Source organism: Acartia tonsa, chromosome 5 (genome assembly GCF_053477335.1).
Source record: "Acartia tonsa isolate MP-2025a chromosome 5, ASM5347733v1, whole genome shotgun sequence".
NCBI lineage: Eukaryota > Metazoa > Arthropoda > Copepoda > Calanoida > Acartiidae > Acartia > Acartia tonsa.
The window spans coordinates 26,716,322-26,735,018 of record NC_137264.1 but is presented as its reverse complement, the minus strand read 5'-3'; the positions used below and the strand labels follow the sequence as shown (position 1 = coordinate 26,735,018).

At 31.4% G+C, this 18,697-nt stretch overlaps 1 protein-coding gene across 3 annotated transcripts in view; it reads left to right on the top strand.

Moving 5' to 3' along the window:
- The window catches only part of LOC145319158 (proton channel OtopLc-like), an 84,284-nt gene that overhangs the window by 52,041 nt on the left and 13,546 nt on the right, over positions 1-18,697 (top strand). For 2 of the 3 annotated variants that reach the window (XM_080161063.1, XM_080161061.1), the window contains 7 exons: positions 56-123; positions 1,101-1,156; positions 1,513-1,590; positions 2,136-2,267; positions 2,878-2,920; positions 4,399-4,495; positions 9,957-10,034. In XM_080161063.1, coding sequence (XP_080017189.1) covers positions 56-123; positions 1,101-1,156; positions 1,513-1,590; positions 2,136-2,267; positions 2,878-2,920; positions 4,399-4,495; positions 9,957-10,034 — 552 coding nt within the window. The remainder of the gene's footprint in view (positions 1-55; positions 124-1,100; positions 1,157-1,512; positions 1,591-2,135; positions 2,268-2,877; positions 2,921-4,398; positions 4,496-9,956; positions 10,035-18,697) is intronic. The other variant, XM_080161062.1, reaches the window with a different exon arrangement.

Below are 18,697 nucleotides of genomic sequence, written 5' to 3'. Positions count from 1 at the left end.
ATAGAAACATTTTCTTCATTATAACTTCAATAAGAATATTTATGTTTTGTTTTAGATATGCCTCTTTAGAAGATTCTACAGATGAGTTCATCAGCAAAGTGGCAAACAGTACCGTAAACTTATGCAAGTTTTCTTTTTTCAAAGTGCATGTACTTTTGAATCCTAATAAATACTGGCTTGCATTCAATATTACTCATCAGACTGCGCATTTATATTTCTTCTAAAGAGGACTATACACGAACGAGAGCAAGCACCTTCCAGTATTGATCCATAGTATTTTTTTAGTGAATATAATAGGTTTATGTTTAATATTTGGTTTATCGACAAAAAAGTAAAGCATTTTTTTATGCAATATCAACAAACGCTTTGTTGAGTTCAAAGGACAAAATAAAATTAAACGGCATAAAAGCATCAAATCCTGCAAATTGCAAAAGTACATTAATTAAACTGTTTACAATATTACAAGTTACCAACGCTTTTTTTAAATATACATTTTTAAACAAAATAATATACTTTTGCATTAAGCTTTTAAACAACAGTTTGAACTCACCAAAACATTTGATGATATTGCACCAAATTATTCTTACCTAACATTTTAAAGTTTTTTCATATAAAACCATGGTGAAACCTAACTTTTTAGACGATAAACCAAATATTAAACATAAACTATCAAATTCACTTTAAAAATACTATGGATCAATGCTGGAAGGTGCTTAGAATCACTTGCTCTCGTTCGTGGATAGTCCTCTTAATGTTATAATTTTATTTAAACTGTTTTTTTTTTAATTCTTATGAAAAAGCATTAGAGTAAAACACTAGAGGGGGAAGGGGTTAAATAACCGAAACTCCCCTTCGCAGTGTCCTCGTGCAGTCTCTCAATTGGGTCATTGAAGATCAACCAATGGTGTGGGTAATATTAACACAGCCAAGTAGCAGAAAATAATTTGGTAGCACACGAATAATGTCATTGAGAAAGGGAGGGAGGTAATCATCTGTATATACATCTATACTATAGATCTGTTGACAAAGCTGAATTAATTTTATTAACTATAATTTATAAATATATATTAAAATACATACAAATAATGTTAATAATATAGGTGGAAGTATTGCATCTGTAATGGCTATTTTAAGTATTCAACGATTAAAAGATAAGGTAAACATCTATAATACAAAGTAGCTTGATGTCTGTCTATCTGTCCCTTAAGATCTTGGTAACAACTGAACCGATCGGATTCTGCTCTTCAGGTAATATTACTACTGGTCCTGTGGTGGTTTTAGGCTTTTTTCTTAAGGGTTGGGACACCCCCACCCCCCCCCCCCAAAAAAAACACCCCCCCCCAAAAAAAAAAAAAAAATTATTTACATTTTTTGTAAAATCTCAGTAACATTAGATAAGAAATTATTTTTTTTCATTTCAAAAGGCATAAGTTTTCATGTAAACTTATCTTGTTTCATATCTATATTTGATTCTATCTAAATATGTTGTTGATTTTCTTGTGATAAAAAAAGGATCAGAATGGCGGAGGAATGGATGCAGTTCTTCTGTATGTAAGTGGATCTTTCCTCATTCTTTACTCTGTTCTTGAGGTAAATAATTCAATATTTTTCAAATTCTAATCTTTTATTTAACAAACAAATAATTTCAATGTTTTTTAAATATTTGGTTATACCTAACCTTACCGTTTTTTTATCAATATCTCTGTTTAGTTAATTCTAAATTGAATCCAAGTCTTCCTTTATTGTCGTATGTCCACAACTAAATGTAGCAGAGACACTCATCTCTACTAAAAGAGAACCTCCGTTAGTTAAAAGTAAATATTTTATAAGGGAACCGTTTCTATAATCGTCATATTCGGTTACCACACACTACAAGTGATAAGAATCTATTATGTAGACAAAAAAATAGTTAAATAATTTCGACACCAAATGTCATGAATTATCTAGCCAACACTTAATAAAATAACCTAAAGTTCTGAAACAAACAAGTAAGATAATGCGGTAATAAAACGTTGGGTATCATTGTTATTTACTGCCTAATGTCCCCTCCCTTCCTTGTTTGTTCTATCGTTCCAGAGCGTCATTTTTATGGATGTTGTCATTCTTGTTTTTTTATCTTTTTATAATACATTCAGATAATGGTTGGTGCCCGCCATAATTCCGGCCATAGTATTTCTGGATATTCACACCTTCAGATATTAAATGGAGTATTTTCTATTACCTCGACTATTCTTCAGGTTCTTTTCATCAACTTAACATTCATTAAGGTAACTTTTAAAAAATCTTTGACCAACTACCTGGATTTTTTCTGGGATTGTAAGTCCTGCGAAGAAGTCGAGCAGCCCCGAACACAGCTACGGCTTAGTATTTTCTCTATATGTCAACAATTCCAACAGAAGTCAGTATGTATGAGTTATAGTCTAATGTCTACTCGCTGGTTTCAATCATTGTTTGTTCATTTGTATTGCTATATTAACTTTGTATTGTGTGTGTGACATCAATGTTTCAACAACTAGATAAAAAAGTTGAATCACTAAGCTCTACTAGTTCCGGTCTAACACTTCTCAAGCTAAAATTTGAAATTCAACTTAATCCTGAAAATTTTAAGTCTTCGAGATTCTCTATAATTCACTTTGTCCGTCACTCAGTCCGTAATGCTATGAGTAAATGTGATTTTCTGTTTGCAGCAGGAATTTTCAAATTGGTGTACGTACATGCTATACATATGTTTATCGGGCATGCCTCAAAAGTTATGAACAAATGAAGATTTCCTTAATAACTATTTTTTGTTTGTATATTCCATAATTTTTTGTACGTCCCTACTGATGGATGTTGCCTTCCTTGTTTCTTCAATAAAGAAATTATATTAATTTCTAGGGCCATGAAGAAGAAGACGACTCACGAGAAAAGAGAGAAATAGGAATTTTATTTTTTTCATAATTTTATTTTAATTTTCAATGAATTAAATGCTTAGATGAACTACTGTAGACTAGAAGCTAAAATTGGAAGTATTGTCATTTCACAGTTCATACTATAGAAATTTAGTTTGAAATTCCAAATCTTAACCAGACCACTGTTATCTAGCCATACAAGATGCGTAGATTTCATAACCAGAAAATTTAATGAAATCTAATTTTTAATAAATTAGATTTGAAAATTTCAAGTTCAATTTTCGTCCCATAGAAGTTACCGCACAATCATGTCAAGGAAAGCAAAGATTATTAATTTAAAATTTAAAACAATTTTGCGTTTATTAAGTTTATCATGAAACCACTCCTGAAGGGAGTTAAGCAATGACCATTTTTATCAGTTGCATTGCTAAGGTTACAGAAATTCAGCCTTTAATAAATCCTATATGGAGTGAGTGGTTTTATGAAAGACTTCATAAAAGCAAAATTATAAAGAATTGAAAAGTATGAATATTTGTTTTTCTTATCATGGATGAGTGTAAGCTCCTTGTGGATTGAATTTGAACCTGAAATTTTGAAACTTAAATTTTTCAAAAATTAGATTTCGTGAATTTTCTAGTTGCCAGATATGAAATCTATGCATCTTGTATGGCTAGATGGCAGTGGCTTGGTTAAGATTTTCAAACTAATTTTTATAGTAATGAACTGTGTTTTGAGATATCTTTTACAAAGACCTTGATTATTTTGCATATTTTTTTGGTTCAACCAAATGCAAATGATTTTTAAAGCAAAAAATAGAGGGAGGATGGGGTGGGGGGGTAATTCAGCAACTCGCAACATAAAGTACCAGCAATTCTTTTTTGTGTGCATCTTCCTTAGTTTTGAAGATAATTGAGTAAAACCTATTTTAGAGAAACAAGGGGCATTATCAGCTTTTAATGAAAGGAAATACTTTAACGCCCTCTATATTAGGTTAAGCAACATCCGATAACAGACACCCTTTGTCCAGAAGTCCTAACCCTTAATAGTAATGAGTTGCACCTGCTTTCTAGTCAAGGCATTCTCTCCACTCTTAGTTTTAATGTCATGTATTAGACATACCAGCAATAAGTACCATTCTTAACGTCTCTACTAAAACGCGGTGAGGTCCTGGCTCGAACCTGACAGCAAACAGGCACGCTATTATTTACGCTAAAGCGTAGTTTTTTTCTAAAAAGGACATGGTCTCAATTGATTCCTAAAATGTCTTGAATTAATGAGAAGTGATGAAGAAAAAATTTCGCTACTGGCAACAGTCTGATCAAGTTTTAAATACAATATGTAATAAGAATCTAGTTGGGTTAATATATAACTCAATCATCTCCAAAATTAGAGGAGAAAAACTCATGTAATTCTCCTGGTTCTTGTTATGAGTTGTTGTGCCCCCCTCCTTCCCTTGAGAGATTTTCCATTCAATTGACACAAATGAAAAATTATAAATATTCTCAAGATTATCCTGCCAGACAAGAAACCATTTTTCTAGCACTAACAAACTTTTCTCAGTGGCTTCTGTTTACCTTTGAAATTCAGAAAACTAAATCTAGCAGGTAAATATGAAACCAAAACGTTGAGTAGGTATGAAGTCTTATAAGTAGCACAATTCTAAAATAACACCAAGAGGAGCATCTGAAAGGTCATCATCCTCAAGATTTTAAAATGAATTTTTAATACATAAAAAACAACATTTTTGAGGGTAATTTTTATCTTTAACATGTATTAAGCTACATCCATTAGACTTGAGGTCAGCAGCTGTCCTCTGAAGTGAGAAGGGTCAATTTTTTTTAGAGAAAATTCATTAATTTCTACCTTTGTTTTTCATAATAATTAATGCATAAATCCCTTAAAATATTGTTATTTTATCAAAAGCAATCTTCAAAAGAGGAGAAAAGTGCAAACTGAACATTTTCCCATTGATTTGCTTAATATTTGCTTAATAAAGTTAGACTGTTAAAAATTTAAAAACTGAAAATAACTTTTTAATATTAGAGTAAAATTACTATGAACAATAAATAATGTTTTAGGCATTATCCTCTTAGGAATTTTTTTCTTCAATTTTTTTCAATTTTATACCCCCCCCCCCCCCCCCCAAACCTAAATGACTGGGTTAGGATAGGTTAGGTTAGGTTATATGGCTAGAGGGCCGAGCGCCCGCGGCTAGGCAGGCTAGGGGGCCGAGCGCCTGCGGCTAGGCAGGCCAGGGGGCCGTTTTTCTAGGGGGGGGGGGGTTATAAAATTGTCAAAGAAGGTGTATCAACTATTTTTTTTATAGCTAGCCGGTTCTTTTAGTAAGTAGTAGATGTAAAATTTTTCATAGAATTCAGATATGCAATCGGTTTTTTTGTAGACCTCTTATTTTTTAAGTAATTTAAGTTTAAAAAAAAAAAAATTAAGTCGATTTTAAGGTACTAAAATGCAACAAAAAAAAGAAAGAAAATGGTCATTATGAACAAAAATAGTAAGATCTTTAATTTGACACCTTACTATTTCAATTCTGTCAGGTAATTATTGAAAAAATCGATTTTTTTAAACCCACGAGAATAAAAACTTTGAACTTAATTTTATTATTTCACAAATAAAAAAATATGGGTTCATATATACCATTAGAATCAGAAAAATATTACGAATCCATTGTAAGCAAAATTGAAAAAAAAAGTTTACAATATAGTATATAAACTACAATAAAAGGAATTATATGAAAATATCATATTATGTTGTACAGGCAACGTCTTAATTCTTCAATTGAGTATAAAAATGGGAAGGGGGTAAAGAGGGGGTAAAAAAGGGAAGACAATAGTGTTGTCTGAACAAAAAAAATAATTGGCCATTTCTGTAATTTTTTAATTTTTTAATTTTTTTCAATTTTGCTTACAATGGATTCGTAATATTTTTCTGATTCTAATGGTATATATGAACCCATGTTTTTTATGTCTGTTTGAGAAAATATTTAGGTCTAAAGTTTTTATTATACCGAGGTTAAAAAAATAGATTTTTTCAATAATTACTCAACAGAATTTTAAAAGTAAGGTGTCAAATTAAAGATCTTACTATTTTTGTTCTTACTGACCATTTTCTTCTTTTATTTTGTTGCGTTTTAGTACCTTAAAACCGACTTAATTATTTTTTTTAAAAACTTAAATTACTTAAAAAATAAGAGGTCTACAAAAAAACCGATTGCATATTTGAATTCTATGAAAAATTTTACATCTACTACTTACTAAAGAACCGGCTAGCTATAAAAAAAAAAGTTGATACAACTTCTTTTGAGAAAAATTTCCTAAGAGGATAATACCATGTTTTAAAAAGTTATTATCTTGTAAGTAAATTTTAAAATCAAAAAAAAGATTACGTCCATTTTAAAGGTGTTAGAGCCCCCGGAAGACTGTAAAAGTGGGGTTTAGGGGGGCAGGGGACTCCTAAATAAAAAGTTAGTTATTATCCTAACAAAAGCTTTAGCCTAAATTTTATCAAAAGGTTATTTAGAAACCTAAGGTTAGGGTTTTTGTGCCCCAAGAGGGCTAGGGGGAGGGGCCGGTTGGAGGGCTTGGGTGTTACTTGTAACCTAAACTATAGGTAATGCCTCTAATCTAAGTAGTATAGAATACCTATTTTTGCGACAATTGTAACAGAAAATGGGCTGGGTGTTCACGAGATAAAAATATATGTTTTTAGTAGCGAAGCTACTCTATAATTCACTTTGTCCGTCCGTCCGTCAGTCCGTCCGTCAGGCTATTTTTGTATTTTTCACATATTTTTCCATATCTTTGGTGTTCATGGTCCGATTTCCAAAATTCTTTTAGTTATACATATCAAAATTAAATTTCCTGTTCTTTAAAGAAAACAACTATGACAGTCAGACTGCCTTTCAGCAGGTTTTAGGCTATTTTTGTATTTTTCACATTTTTCTCCATATCTTTGGTGTTTATGGTACAATTTCCAAAATTTTTTCAGTTATACATATCAAAATTAAATTTCCTGTTGTTTAAAAAAAACAACCATGACGGTCAGACTTCCTTTTTGCAGGTTTTTGGCTATTTTTAAATTTTTCCATATCTTTGATGTATATAGTCCAATTTTCCAATTTTTTTTTAAGTTGGGGATTTAAAAATTAAATTTCCTGTCGTTAAAGAAAACAAGCATGGCGGTCAGACTGCCTTTTAGCAGGTTTTTACAATCTTTATATTTTTTACATATTTCCCCATATCTTTGGCGTTTTTGGTCCAATTTTAAAACTTTTTTGGGATATCATTATCAAAATAATTTTTCCCATTGCTATGAGCATCTTTTATGTAATTTACTTTGACCGTCATCATTATACAAAATAAAACAGGGTTTCGTGTTTATTTTGTCCAATAAATCAATTAATAAATACACTTTAAATTTACTTGTACGTATTACCATCTATGATTTTATTTTTTGTGCTTCGCTACTTATGGATGTTGTCATCCTTGTTTTTTCCTTAAGTTGTCTGCATTTAAATCAATCAGTTACATTCAGTTACCAATCCAAACAGCGTGCGAATACTGTGCATAATAATCCTATTATATAAAGTAGTAAGCGTTTTTTGTTTGTCCCGAAGGATCTCAATAAACTCTGAACCGATATTGTTCTCTTTTACAGTGAAGCTTCTTATAGGTCCTGAGGAGGTTTTGAACTATTTTTGGGGAGGGTGTTTTCACCCTACAATCCCCCAAAAATATTTATTTTTATTTTTTTGAAACTCAAATTTAATATGGGATGAGTTCAACTTTTCCCCCTCCTAACTTAAGTGCCCCTAGAGGCTTCTAGGGGGCGTAACCGCTAGTATATAATAAAATGAATTCGAAATACTATGTCATCGTTTGTATTTTAAGCGTAAATGCCGCGAAATTGTTTTTCTGTCGCGGCATTTCTTGTCTTGAAATAAAAACATATGATAAATTTCATCTCTTGAAAACTCTCCTCTGTAAATTTTATATAATTCCTATATGTGCGACAACTTTTAAAAGATTTAAATTTTTAAAAATTACAAAAAGCTCAATAATTTATTGGGATGAAAACTTATGCTTCAGACGGACAGACATTAAGCTACTTTGTATTATAGATATGTTACATCTAGTCATAATACATCTCATTCATAGCTGGATCTTTAAATGTGTAGCCGTTGCCGCTGCCAGAGGTATAGCCATTAACTTAATAGCGATCTTTAAATCAAATTTGCTACGCGTGGCCATAGATTTAAATCTTAAAATCACAACCACTTTTTGAATTTTCAGTAAAAATATGAAAAAATAATTAAAACAAGGATGACAACATCCTAAAGTAGCGAAGCACAAAAAATCGTAGATGGGAATACGTACAGGTAGATTTAAAAGGTTTTTACTAAAATCAAGAATAGATTTATTGGATAAAATAAATATGAAACCTTGTTTTATTTTGTATGATGACGATGGTCAAAGTAAATTATATTAAAGATGCTCATAACAATGGAAAAATTATTTTGATACTGATATCCCATAAAAGTTTGAAAATTGGATCAAAATAAACAAAGATCTTGGGAAATATGTAAAACATATAAAAATAGCCAAAAACCTGATAAAAGGCAGTCTGGCCGCCATGGTTGTTTTCTTAAAACGACAAAAAATTTAATTTTTAAATCCTTAAAAACTTTAAAAATTTGGAAAATCGGACCATATACACTGAAGATATGGAAAAAAGTGTTAAATATATTTATAAATAGCCTAAAACCTGCCAAAAAGGCAGTCTGGCCATCATGGTTATTTCCTTTAAAGATGGGAAATTTAATTTTGATATCTACAACTGAAGAAATTTTGAAAATCGGACTATAAACACTGAAGATATGGAGAAAAATGTTAAAATATATAAAAAAAAAACAGCCTAAAACCTGCTGAAAAGGCAGTCTGGCCGTCATGGTTGTCTTCTTTAAAAGACGGGAAATTTAATTTTGATATCTATAACTAAAAAAATTTTGAAAATCGGACCATACACTGAAGATATGAAGAAAAATGTGAAAAATATGAAAATAGCCTAAAACCTGCTAAAAAGGCAATCTGGCCTTCATGATTGTTTCTTTAAACGACAGGAAATTTAATTTTGATATCTGTAACTGAAAAAATTTTGAAAATCGGACCATAAACACTGATGATATGGAGAAAAATGTGAAAAATATAAAAATAGCCTAAAACCTGCTAAAAATCGGTCCGACCGCAAATGATGTTTTATGGTCAATTGTGCTCCTTAATAATGGGAATGTTGTCAAAAAATTTCAGCATTCTATCTTTTATAGGAGCTGAGTAAATCCCATTTCCCCCATAGCGTTACGGACTGACGGACTGACTGACGGACTGACTGACGGACGGACAAAGTGAATTATAGAGTAGCTTCGCTACTAATAATAATACGTAAAAGACTTTAAATATTTAAAAATTCATGTTTTATTGGCAGCACTGACAATTTACAAAGAGTGGCAATTCTATCATTGTTACTAGAAAGTCAGTACGTCCATTAAAAACATGATTTGTGTGTTTCTCGGCTGCTATTGAAGATAGACAGCTGAATTTTTAGTGAAGATTCCTTTTATATATGTGCATCTTCTCTATAAATTATTTTTCTGCCTGTCTGTCTTTCAGTCATGCTGAAAAAAGACAAAAACTGTATTATTTTAGTTTTAAAAAGTCAGCAGTTTTCATGAAAACTATTTTTTTAGAATACTGATTCATAGGACAACAAAGTACAATGTAATAAAGGTGCATCTCTATAATTAAGTCCCAAAAATAGTTCCACATTGTACCTCTGTTAAGAAACTGTCATGCCAAATTACAATACTTTAACTATTTATTTTTATATACTTTAACTCTTTATAGACTTAATTTGACAGTTAGTTTGAGTCAAAAAGTGTTACATCTAGCCCCCCCTCCTCCGCCCAGTAGTTAATCTTATAATTTGGACTCGAGCCCCGGTACCCATTGTTTCTAAGTATATTCTTTGTTCAACCTTAATTTTTTTGTTTAGGACAGAAGCTAAATTCTTTGGACCTTTTAATTGGGTAATTCTTCAGAGACTGATCATGCCACTTTCAATATTCTTCAGGTCAGTTTAGAATAGAGTTTAGCAGTCTAGCATAAAAGTATACAATTAACTTAATTACCACTTAAGGGTGGGATTCTCCATCGATTTTGAAGTGATCATTTTGAGAATCCAGAGCATCATCCGCATGTAATGGGATGCGATGCTCGAACCACCTCACTATGTGCCCAGCCGCAATGCATTTTTAAATATTGACCAATTTTAAAGTTTTAGGTTAATCTTTGTCATATTTGAGAAGGATTCCCAAAGCTAGAGGTGAAAATATCAAGGGGGGGGGGGGGGGAGTTTGTACACTTATAGGAAATGAAATTCAGTATCAAATTTTGGGAGGGACGTGTGGGCTTGTTTTTATAGTTATCAACCTAATTCTTTTTGTAAAATCTCTTATATGACTGGATGTACACGGATAACTTTGAAAATTGAATTTTGGTACTTTCCTTCTAGGGGCTAGTGGAGCAAAAGACCCCCCAAAACACTAAAAATATGAGTTCTGAGCTTATTTTTAGAGATATCAACCTGATTTTTTTAATGAAAACTTTTTAAAAATGACTGAACTTAGTAACCATTACACATTTCATTTTGGGACGTTCCTTCTAGGGTCTTGTGGAGCAAGAGGCCCCCCAAAACTAAAAATACGAGTTCTGAGCTTAATTTTAAAGTTATCAACCTGATTTTTTTTGAAGAAAACTTTTTAAAACTAACTGAACTAAGTAACCATTATTCATTTCATTTTGGGACTTTCCTTCTAGGGGCTTGTGGAGCAAGAGACCCCCAAAACTAAAAATAGGAGTTCTGAGCTTATTTTTGAAGTTATCAACCTGATTTTTTTTGAAGAAAACTTTTTAAAAATAACTGAACTAAGTAACCATTACACATTTCATTTTGGGACTTTCCTTCTAGGGTCTTGTGGAGCAAGAGGCCCCCCAAAACTAAAAATACGAGTTCTGAGCTTAATTTTAAAATTATCAACCTGATTTTTTTTGAAGAAAACTTTTTAAAACTAACTGAACTAAGTAACCATTACACATTTCATTTTGGGACTTTCCTTCTAGGGGCTTGTGGAGCAAGAGACCCCCCCAAAACTAAAAATAGGAGTTCTGAGCTTATTTTTGAAGATATCAACCTGATTTTTTAAAGAAAACATTTTAAGACCATTACACCATTCATTTTGGGACTTTCCTTCTAGGGGCTTGTGGAGCAAGAGACCCCCCCAAACTAAAAATAGGAGTTCTGAGCTTATTTTTGAAGATATCAACCTGATTTTTTTAAAGAAAACATTTTAAAAAATAAATTGATCTAAGTGACCATTACACATTTTAATTTTGGGACTTTACTTCTAGGGGCTTGTGGAGCAAAAGACCCCCCAAAACTAGAAATAGGAGTTCTGAGCTTATTTTTGAAGATATCAACCTGATTTTTATTAAAGGAAGCCTGCAAGAAATACCACGCTTTAACTGCTGAAAGACTGCCTATAACAAAAAAGTTCTAGGCATTTTAAAATGACATTTTATGTACAATGAAAATTTTGAAAGAATTGCAATGCTCATGTTGAAAACTTTAAAATTAAACTACGTGGCCTAGAAACAAAATTATAAGCTTATTTTTGTCATAAATTTAGGTTTCCAGTAACTAATTATATTTTTACAATAAAAATACCATTTTTATAGTCAAAATCATTAAAAAAAATTAAGTTTTACTTGCGTTGTACTGAATGTACTGTAGCCAATCAGAAGGCTGAATCAGCTTAACAACCAATCACAGCTAAGCTTGTATTAGTTTACCCCTTTGTTTCCGCTATGATTTTCGTTTAAAAATGCAATTTAAATCGAATTTTTTTCATAGATTTTGACTATGAAATGTGGTGTTTTTATTGTAAAAATGTAATCAGTTACAGGCAATCTAAGTTTCTGACAAAGATAAGGTTATAATTTTATGTCTAGGCAACGTAATTTAATATTGTTTTTTCTTTTATGAGCATTGGAAATCTTTCAAAAATTCCATTGTACATAAAATGCTATTTTGAAATGCCTAGAACTTTTTTGTTATTGAAGCTGAAGGCTTATAATTTGGGGTATTGGGTCTTCTTGTGGCAGTCTTTTAGCAGTTAAAGCGTGTTATTTCTTGCAGGCGTCCTTTAAAGAAAACTTTTAAAATATATCTGAACTAAGTAACCATTAAACATTTCATTTTGTAACTTTCCATCTAGGGGGATTGTGGAGCAAAAGACCCCACAAAACTGAAAATAGGAGTTCTAAGCTTATTTTTAAAGATATCAACCTGATTTTTCTTAAGAAAACTTTTAAAAATAACTGATCTAAGTAACCAAAACACATTTCATTTTGGGACTTTCCTTCTAGGGGCTTATGGAGCAAGAGACCCCCCAAAACTAAGAATAGGAGTTCTGAGCTTATTTTTAAAGGTGTCATCCTGATTTTTTTAAAAGAAAACTTTAAAAAAATAAATTGATCTAAGTGACCATTACACATTTTAATTTTGGGACTTTTTTTCTAGGGGCTTGTGGAGCAAAAGACCCCCCAAAACTATAAAAAGGATTTTTTTTAAGAACTTTTTTAAAATAACCGAACTAAGTAACCTTTACAGATTTAATTTTGGGACTTTCTTTCTAGGGGCTAGTGGGGCAAAAGACCCCTAAAAACTAAAATATTATTTCTGAGCTTATTTTTAAAGATATCAACCTGGTTTTTTGAGGAAAACTTTTTTCACATAACTGAACTATGTAGCCACAACAGATTTTTTAAAAATCAGGTTGATATTTTTCAAAATAAGCTCATAACTTCTTTTTTTTAGTTTTTTAGAGTCTTTTGCTCCACAAGCCGCTAGAAGGAAAGTCCCAAAATCAAATGTGTAATAGTTACTTAGATAAGTTATTTTAATAAAGTTTTCTTTAAAAATCTAGTTGATATCTTTAAAAATAAGCTCAGAACTAATATTTTTAGTTTTGGAGGTCTTTTGCTCCACAAGCCCCTAGAAGTAAAGCCCCAAAATAAAATGTGTAATGGTTACTTAGTTCAATTATGTTAAAAATGTTTTCTTTGAAAAAAAATCAGGTTAATATCTTTAAAAATAAGCTCAGAATCATATTTTTTTAGTTTTGGGGGGTCTCTTGCTCCACAAGCCTCTAAAAGGAAAGTTCCAAAAATGAAATGTGCAATGGTCACTTAGATCAGTTATTTTAAAAAAAGTTTCTATAAAAAAATTAGGTTGATATCTTTAAAAATAAGCTCAGAACTCCTATTCTTAGTTTTGAGGGTCTTTTGCTCCACAAGCCCCTAGAAGGAAAGTCCTAAAATGAAATGTGCAATGGTTACATAGTTCAGTTATTTTAAAAAAGCAGACTGGCCAGAGTGTACGTTTTGTACGTTTTGTACGTTACGCATCGAATCTGTGTACGTTCTGGACGTTATTTTGATATGTGTACGTAACGTATTTTGAAATTTGTATTTTTGTACGTTTTACGTTTTTTTTTAAATAATAAGAATCAAATATTAGCAGAAAAGTAATTTGTATGTTTTGTACGAAAATTTTAACAAAAACCATAGGTGTATTATATTAAATAAATTCAATATTATCTTAAATTTTCATAGAACAAAAATATGTAGGTAAATTAGGTAAATTATGTTATTAGAACTTATAGTTTAAATTTATGGATTTGAAATATATGTTCTATAGATTTAGTTGAAACTATTGAACAGAAAAAGATATGCAGTTGACTAAACTCAAGTTTAAGCAACTACTTACCCCTTTAAAAGATTTACGAAATTTTTTTTCAAATTCTTTATATATATACTTAGGTAAATTTTCCAATATATCATAAGGTGATCAGTTTAGGATTAAAAAGTCTTATTTTTTTGTATTTTCATTTATTAAAGAGTAAGAATCAAATATAAGTACCTATAAAAGTATTTGTATATGTATATGTATTTGTATTTGTACAAAAAGTATTACAAAAATAGTATATTATCTATAATACAAAGTAGAATGATGTCTGTCCGTCTCCTTGTCCGTCTGTCTATCAGAAGCTTAAGATCTCAGTAACCAATGAACCTATTGGACTCTACTCTTCAGGGAATATACCTAATAGTCCTGTGATGGTTTTAAGCTATTGTCTTGAGGGGAGGGACACTTAAAGCTTTTTACTTACTACTAGGATTAGCGGCTTCGCCCCTGGCCTCTAGAGGCTTCTTCCCCTCCTTTATAGAATCGTTTGTTCGAAATTTGTCCAAAAAAACGAAAAAAAAGATTGTGATGATTTTTTTCATTTAGATTTCGCCCCAGGGTGCGGTGGGGGTTCCCCCACCCCGCTTATTTGCATTAGTTTACAAAAATAAATTGAGGGGTGGTTGATGTTTTTTTGGAGGGGTGGGTTTTTCCACACTCCAAGAAAATAGCCTAAAACCACCACAGGACCAGTAGATATATTCCCTGAAGATTAGAACCCAATCTGTTTGATTTAGTTTGTATTAAAGACTAGTATTTTCTGAGATCTTTAGCATTAGACAAAATAACCCTATATCTTATTGTATGTATATCGAACCTAGTAATAGTGTCTAACTTTTTATCTTTGTGACTTTAAAAAATCGAAGGATGAGAGGGGAGGTGGGAAAGGAAACCCCTAAAAAATAGATGGATTTTTGTTACGTCACAAAGATAAAAAGTTAGACACTATTACTAGGTTCATGTATATCCTATATATCCTTTTTTTTCCTGTAGCGTAGAATCTCGCTAACTGCTGAACCGACATAATCTTTGTGAGGTTGTAGGCTATTTTCTCTGTCCTTCCATATCCCTTCGAGAACCTGTATTCAAAATGGTAGAAAAATAGCCTAAAACCATCTCGGTAACTGTGTGAAGTTTCCCTGAAATTGAGTAATTAATCGGTTCAGAAATGAAAATCTTAAGCATCAGACAAAAAAACTTACTACTTTGTATAATAGAATATACTCAGTACGTAATAACAGGATGTATGTCTGTCTGTCAGTTTATTTGTACCGAAGGTTCTCGCTAACCGCTAAACTGATATGGTTCTCCTTTACAGGGTAGCTTCTCATAGGTCCTGTGAGAGGGTACAACCACCCTCCCAAGAGAAATCACTCTTAGAAAAAAATCACCACCCTTCCCCTATTTTTTCTTTCTTTTTAAAATTGAAATAAAAAAGGGGGTGGTCTACTCCCCCCTCCCTCACTAAAAAATTTATTAGCAAAGCTACTCTATAATCACTTTGTCAGTCCGTTATGCTATCGGAGAAACGTGATTTTCTCGGCTCCTGTTTTTTTGATTAAATAAGTTCACATTCTACATATTTTCATTGAGATTTGCCTTTTGGTTGGGGTGCTAGATCTATTCCTAGATTTTCAAGTTTTCATGGTTTTCTCGACTTCTATTCAAGATAGACGGCTGAAATTTTCAGGAAATAAATAAATTCACGTTCTACATATTTTCAAAAAGTTTCTTTAAGGTTTGTCTATTTGTTGCAGTGCTAGATCGATTCCTAGATGTATAGGTTTTTGTGATTTTCTCTACTCATATTCTTGAAGGCGGTTGTAATTTTCAGGGATTGTATAAGTTTTCATTCTTAATACTTCCACTAAGTTTCATTGAGATTTGCTTATTGGTTGGGGGGCTGAATTTATTCCTAGATTTTCACGTTGTTAATATATATTTTTAAAAAGGTTTAATGATTTATTAAAATAAGTTAAATGCTTATTTTTTATGACACTACTCTATATTTTATTTATTTTCCCAGATCTCCATCCATAACTTTTTAGCTACGCTACTTAAGGATGTTGTCATCCTTGTTTTTTAGTTTTTATTTTTAAATGAAAAATAAAAAAATGGGTTTTTGGATTCAACTCCCCCCCTAATCAAGTTCCTCTAGAGACCTCCAAGGGCGTAGTCGCTGGTCCTTATAATAGGATAAACTTTGTACGTAATAACAGGATGTCTGTTTGTTTGTACCAAAGGATCTCGCTAACACTGAACCGATATGGTTCTCCTTAACAGGATAGCTTCTCATAGGTTTTTGAAAGTTTTATAACTATTTTGGGGAAGAGTATCACCATCCACCCTCCCAAGAGAAATCGACTTTAGAAAAAAATTACCTCCTCCCCCCAAAAATAAATTTTAATTGCTCACTGATTTTAAGTTAATTTTTTTTCCAGATGTCTATATATAACTTTTGACTCTTTGAGCTTCGCTACTTATTTATGTTGTCATCCATGTTTTTTTACTTTTTCTTTTTAAATCTAAAATAAAAAAATTGGGTTATTGAATTCAACTCTCCCTTCCTCAAGTGCCCCTAGAGGCCTTTAGGAGCGTAGACGTTAGTTCTTTTAAATAGAGTAATAGGATATCTTGTCAGTCCGCTATGGTTTTCCTTTACAGGTAGCCGCTAGTAGACTTAAATGTATTGATAATAGATAACTAGGAAATTATTTAATTTATTTTTATTAGGAATGTACGTTTTTGTACGTTTTTTTACTTTTTTTATGTACGTAACGTATTTTTTTGTGTACGTTATGTACGTTTTTTATTTTCAAAATTGGCTGGCCAGTCTGAAAAAGATTTCTTTAAAAAAATCAGGTTGATATCTTCAAAAATAAGCTCAGAACTCCTGTTCTTAGTTTTGGGGGGTCTCTTGCTCCACAAGCCCCTAGAAGGAAAGTCCCAAAATGAAATGTGTAATGATTACTAAGTTCAGTTATTTTTAAAAAGTTTTCATTAAAAAAATCAGGTTGATATCTCTAAAAATAAGCTTAGATCTTATATTTTTAGTGTTTGGGGGGGTCTTTCGCTCCACTAGCCCCTAGAAGGAAAGTCCCGAAATTCAATTTTCAAAGTTTCAAATGAAAAAATTGATGTCAAAGCATTCCCTCTTTAAGAATCAGGAATTATAATATTTTGTTATGATACTCTCAACTTCAAATAGTTTGATCTTTTTTCAGCTAACGATGCCGCATATCAGACCTTTACACATGTTTGACCAAGGCACTCAGTGAATGAATCCCGTTGGTTTCAATGGCGGCATCGTTAGCTGAAACTTTTTTTCGCAATTGTGTGGAAGCGGTCGGACCCATTTTATACAAAAAAGACAAATTAAAATAACTTTTTTTTACAAATCATTTTATCGTGATATTTATAGTTCTCTATGCAATTTTTTTATACAATCCCTTATTCTTATTGCTTTAAGGATATCCTCGCCCCCTACCCCCGGAGTGTGGGGGGAGGCCCCACATGAAAACGCCAAGGAATATTTTTTTAAGCTATGTAATCGAATCTGTTGCTTCTAATCAATTACCATTGTTTTTAAATCAAATGAATAATATCTTAAATGTTTCAATTTGATAAAACTAAAACCTATTTCACCCCATATGCACGCCCTAAAGAAATAAATGAGTTAAGCAAACGTGTAAAGAAACTAAAAGATTTGGGCAAATTTGTTAATAAATGTATGAAGGCCTAGGGATCTAAAGGGATAAGAGAATGACAGATAAATTGATGTAAATTACCAATAATTATACACAAACTTACCCTTCTGTAGATTACAATAATTGGTTGTAAAGTTATGACACTCAACTTAATAAACAAACAAGAAAATGTTATTATATGGGAGTAGAGTGATAAACAGCCCAATGTCCCCTTCCATCCTGATAAAGGCCCTATTGCAGACAATCAATCCTTTGATTGCAAGGTCTTTGGATTAAAGTTTTTAGCGCCTTTGGGGTGATTTGTGATATATTTGCTTTTATTTTTAAACAAGGATTGTTTTGTCTGTAAGTAGCACAGCAATAACAGGTCAATTTTTTAAATGAAAAAGTGCAGTAAATTGGTTATATAACAAAATGTTATTAACATGTTTCCTTTTCATAGTTATTAATGTCAACAAATTCAGGGATCTAAAGGGATAACACTGTTCCACCCTCAGATGTAAGAACTTTATTTTAGTGTTAGGCCGAAATGACTTAGCAATTGTATCTGTAAGTACGTCTAATAACACCCTTTGCTATTTTTAAATCTGAGAAAAAATTTTTTGCAAGAAAATTGCAAAAGTTCGCAACCTTTTTTAGCACCACTACTTAAATCGAATTTTAAAACTTTTTATATAAAATCATTTTTACAAAAAATATCAATAATTACTGAAAATTAAGCCTGATAGAAAAAAATTCTCATTACACGTGTTGATTTTCATGTTTTAGGTCTTTTTTTGAGGAAAGCATAACTTCTCCTTTTTTGACAATAATATTTTTTTTTTAACAATTCAAAGTAAAATATAATAAAACTTAAAGATTTTTCTTGAATTATCAGTTGAAAATTTCATCAAACATGCAATTTAAGTGATGAAAATTTAATAAAATCATTTTTTGAATGTTTAGAATTACCAATTTTCTACATTTAAAACAAAATGTTAATAAAATTTAAAAACATTCTAACATATAACTTCAAAAATCAATAACATTTTATAAAATGATGTTTCAAAAAATAAATCATTAAAAGGTATTAAAATGCATTTGAAATTACTTAAAAGGGGGATGTGGAAAATAACCATTTGGGCAGGGGGGGGGGGGGTTACTTGAGAACCCTTAGAGCTAGAGGGAGCTAATTTTGGATATAAGCTTCTATGGGGCCAAAGTTACTTTTAAAATTATCGT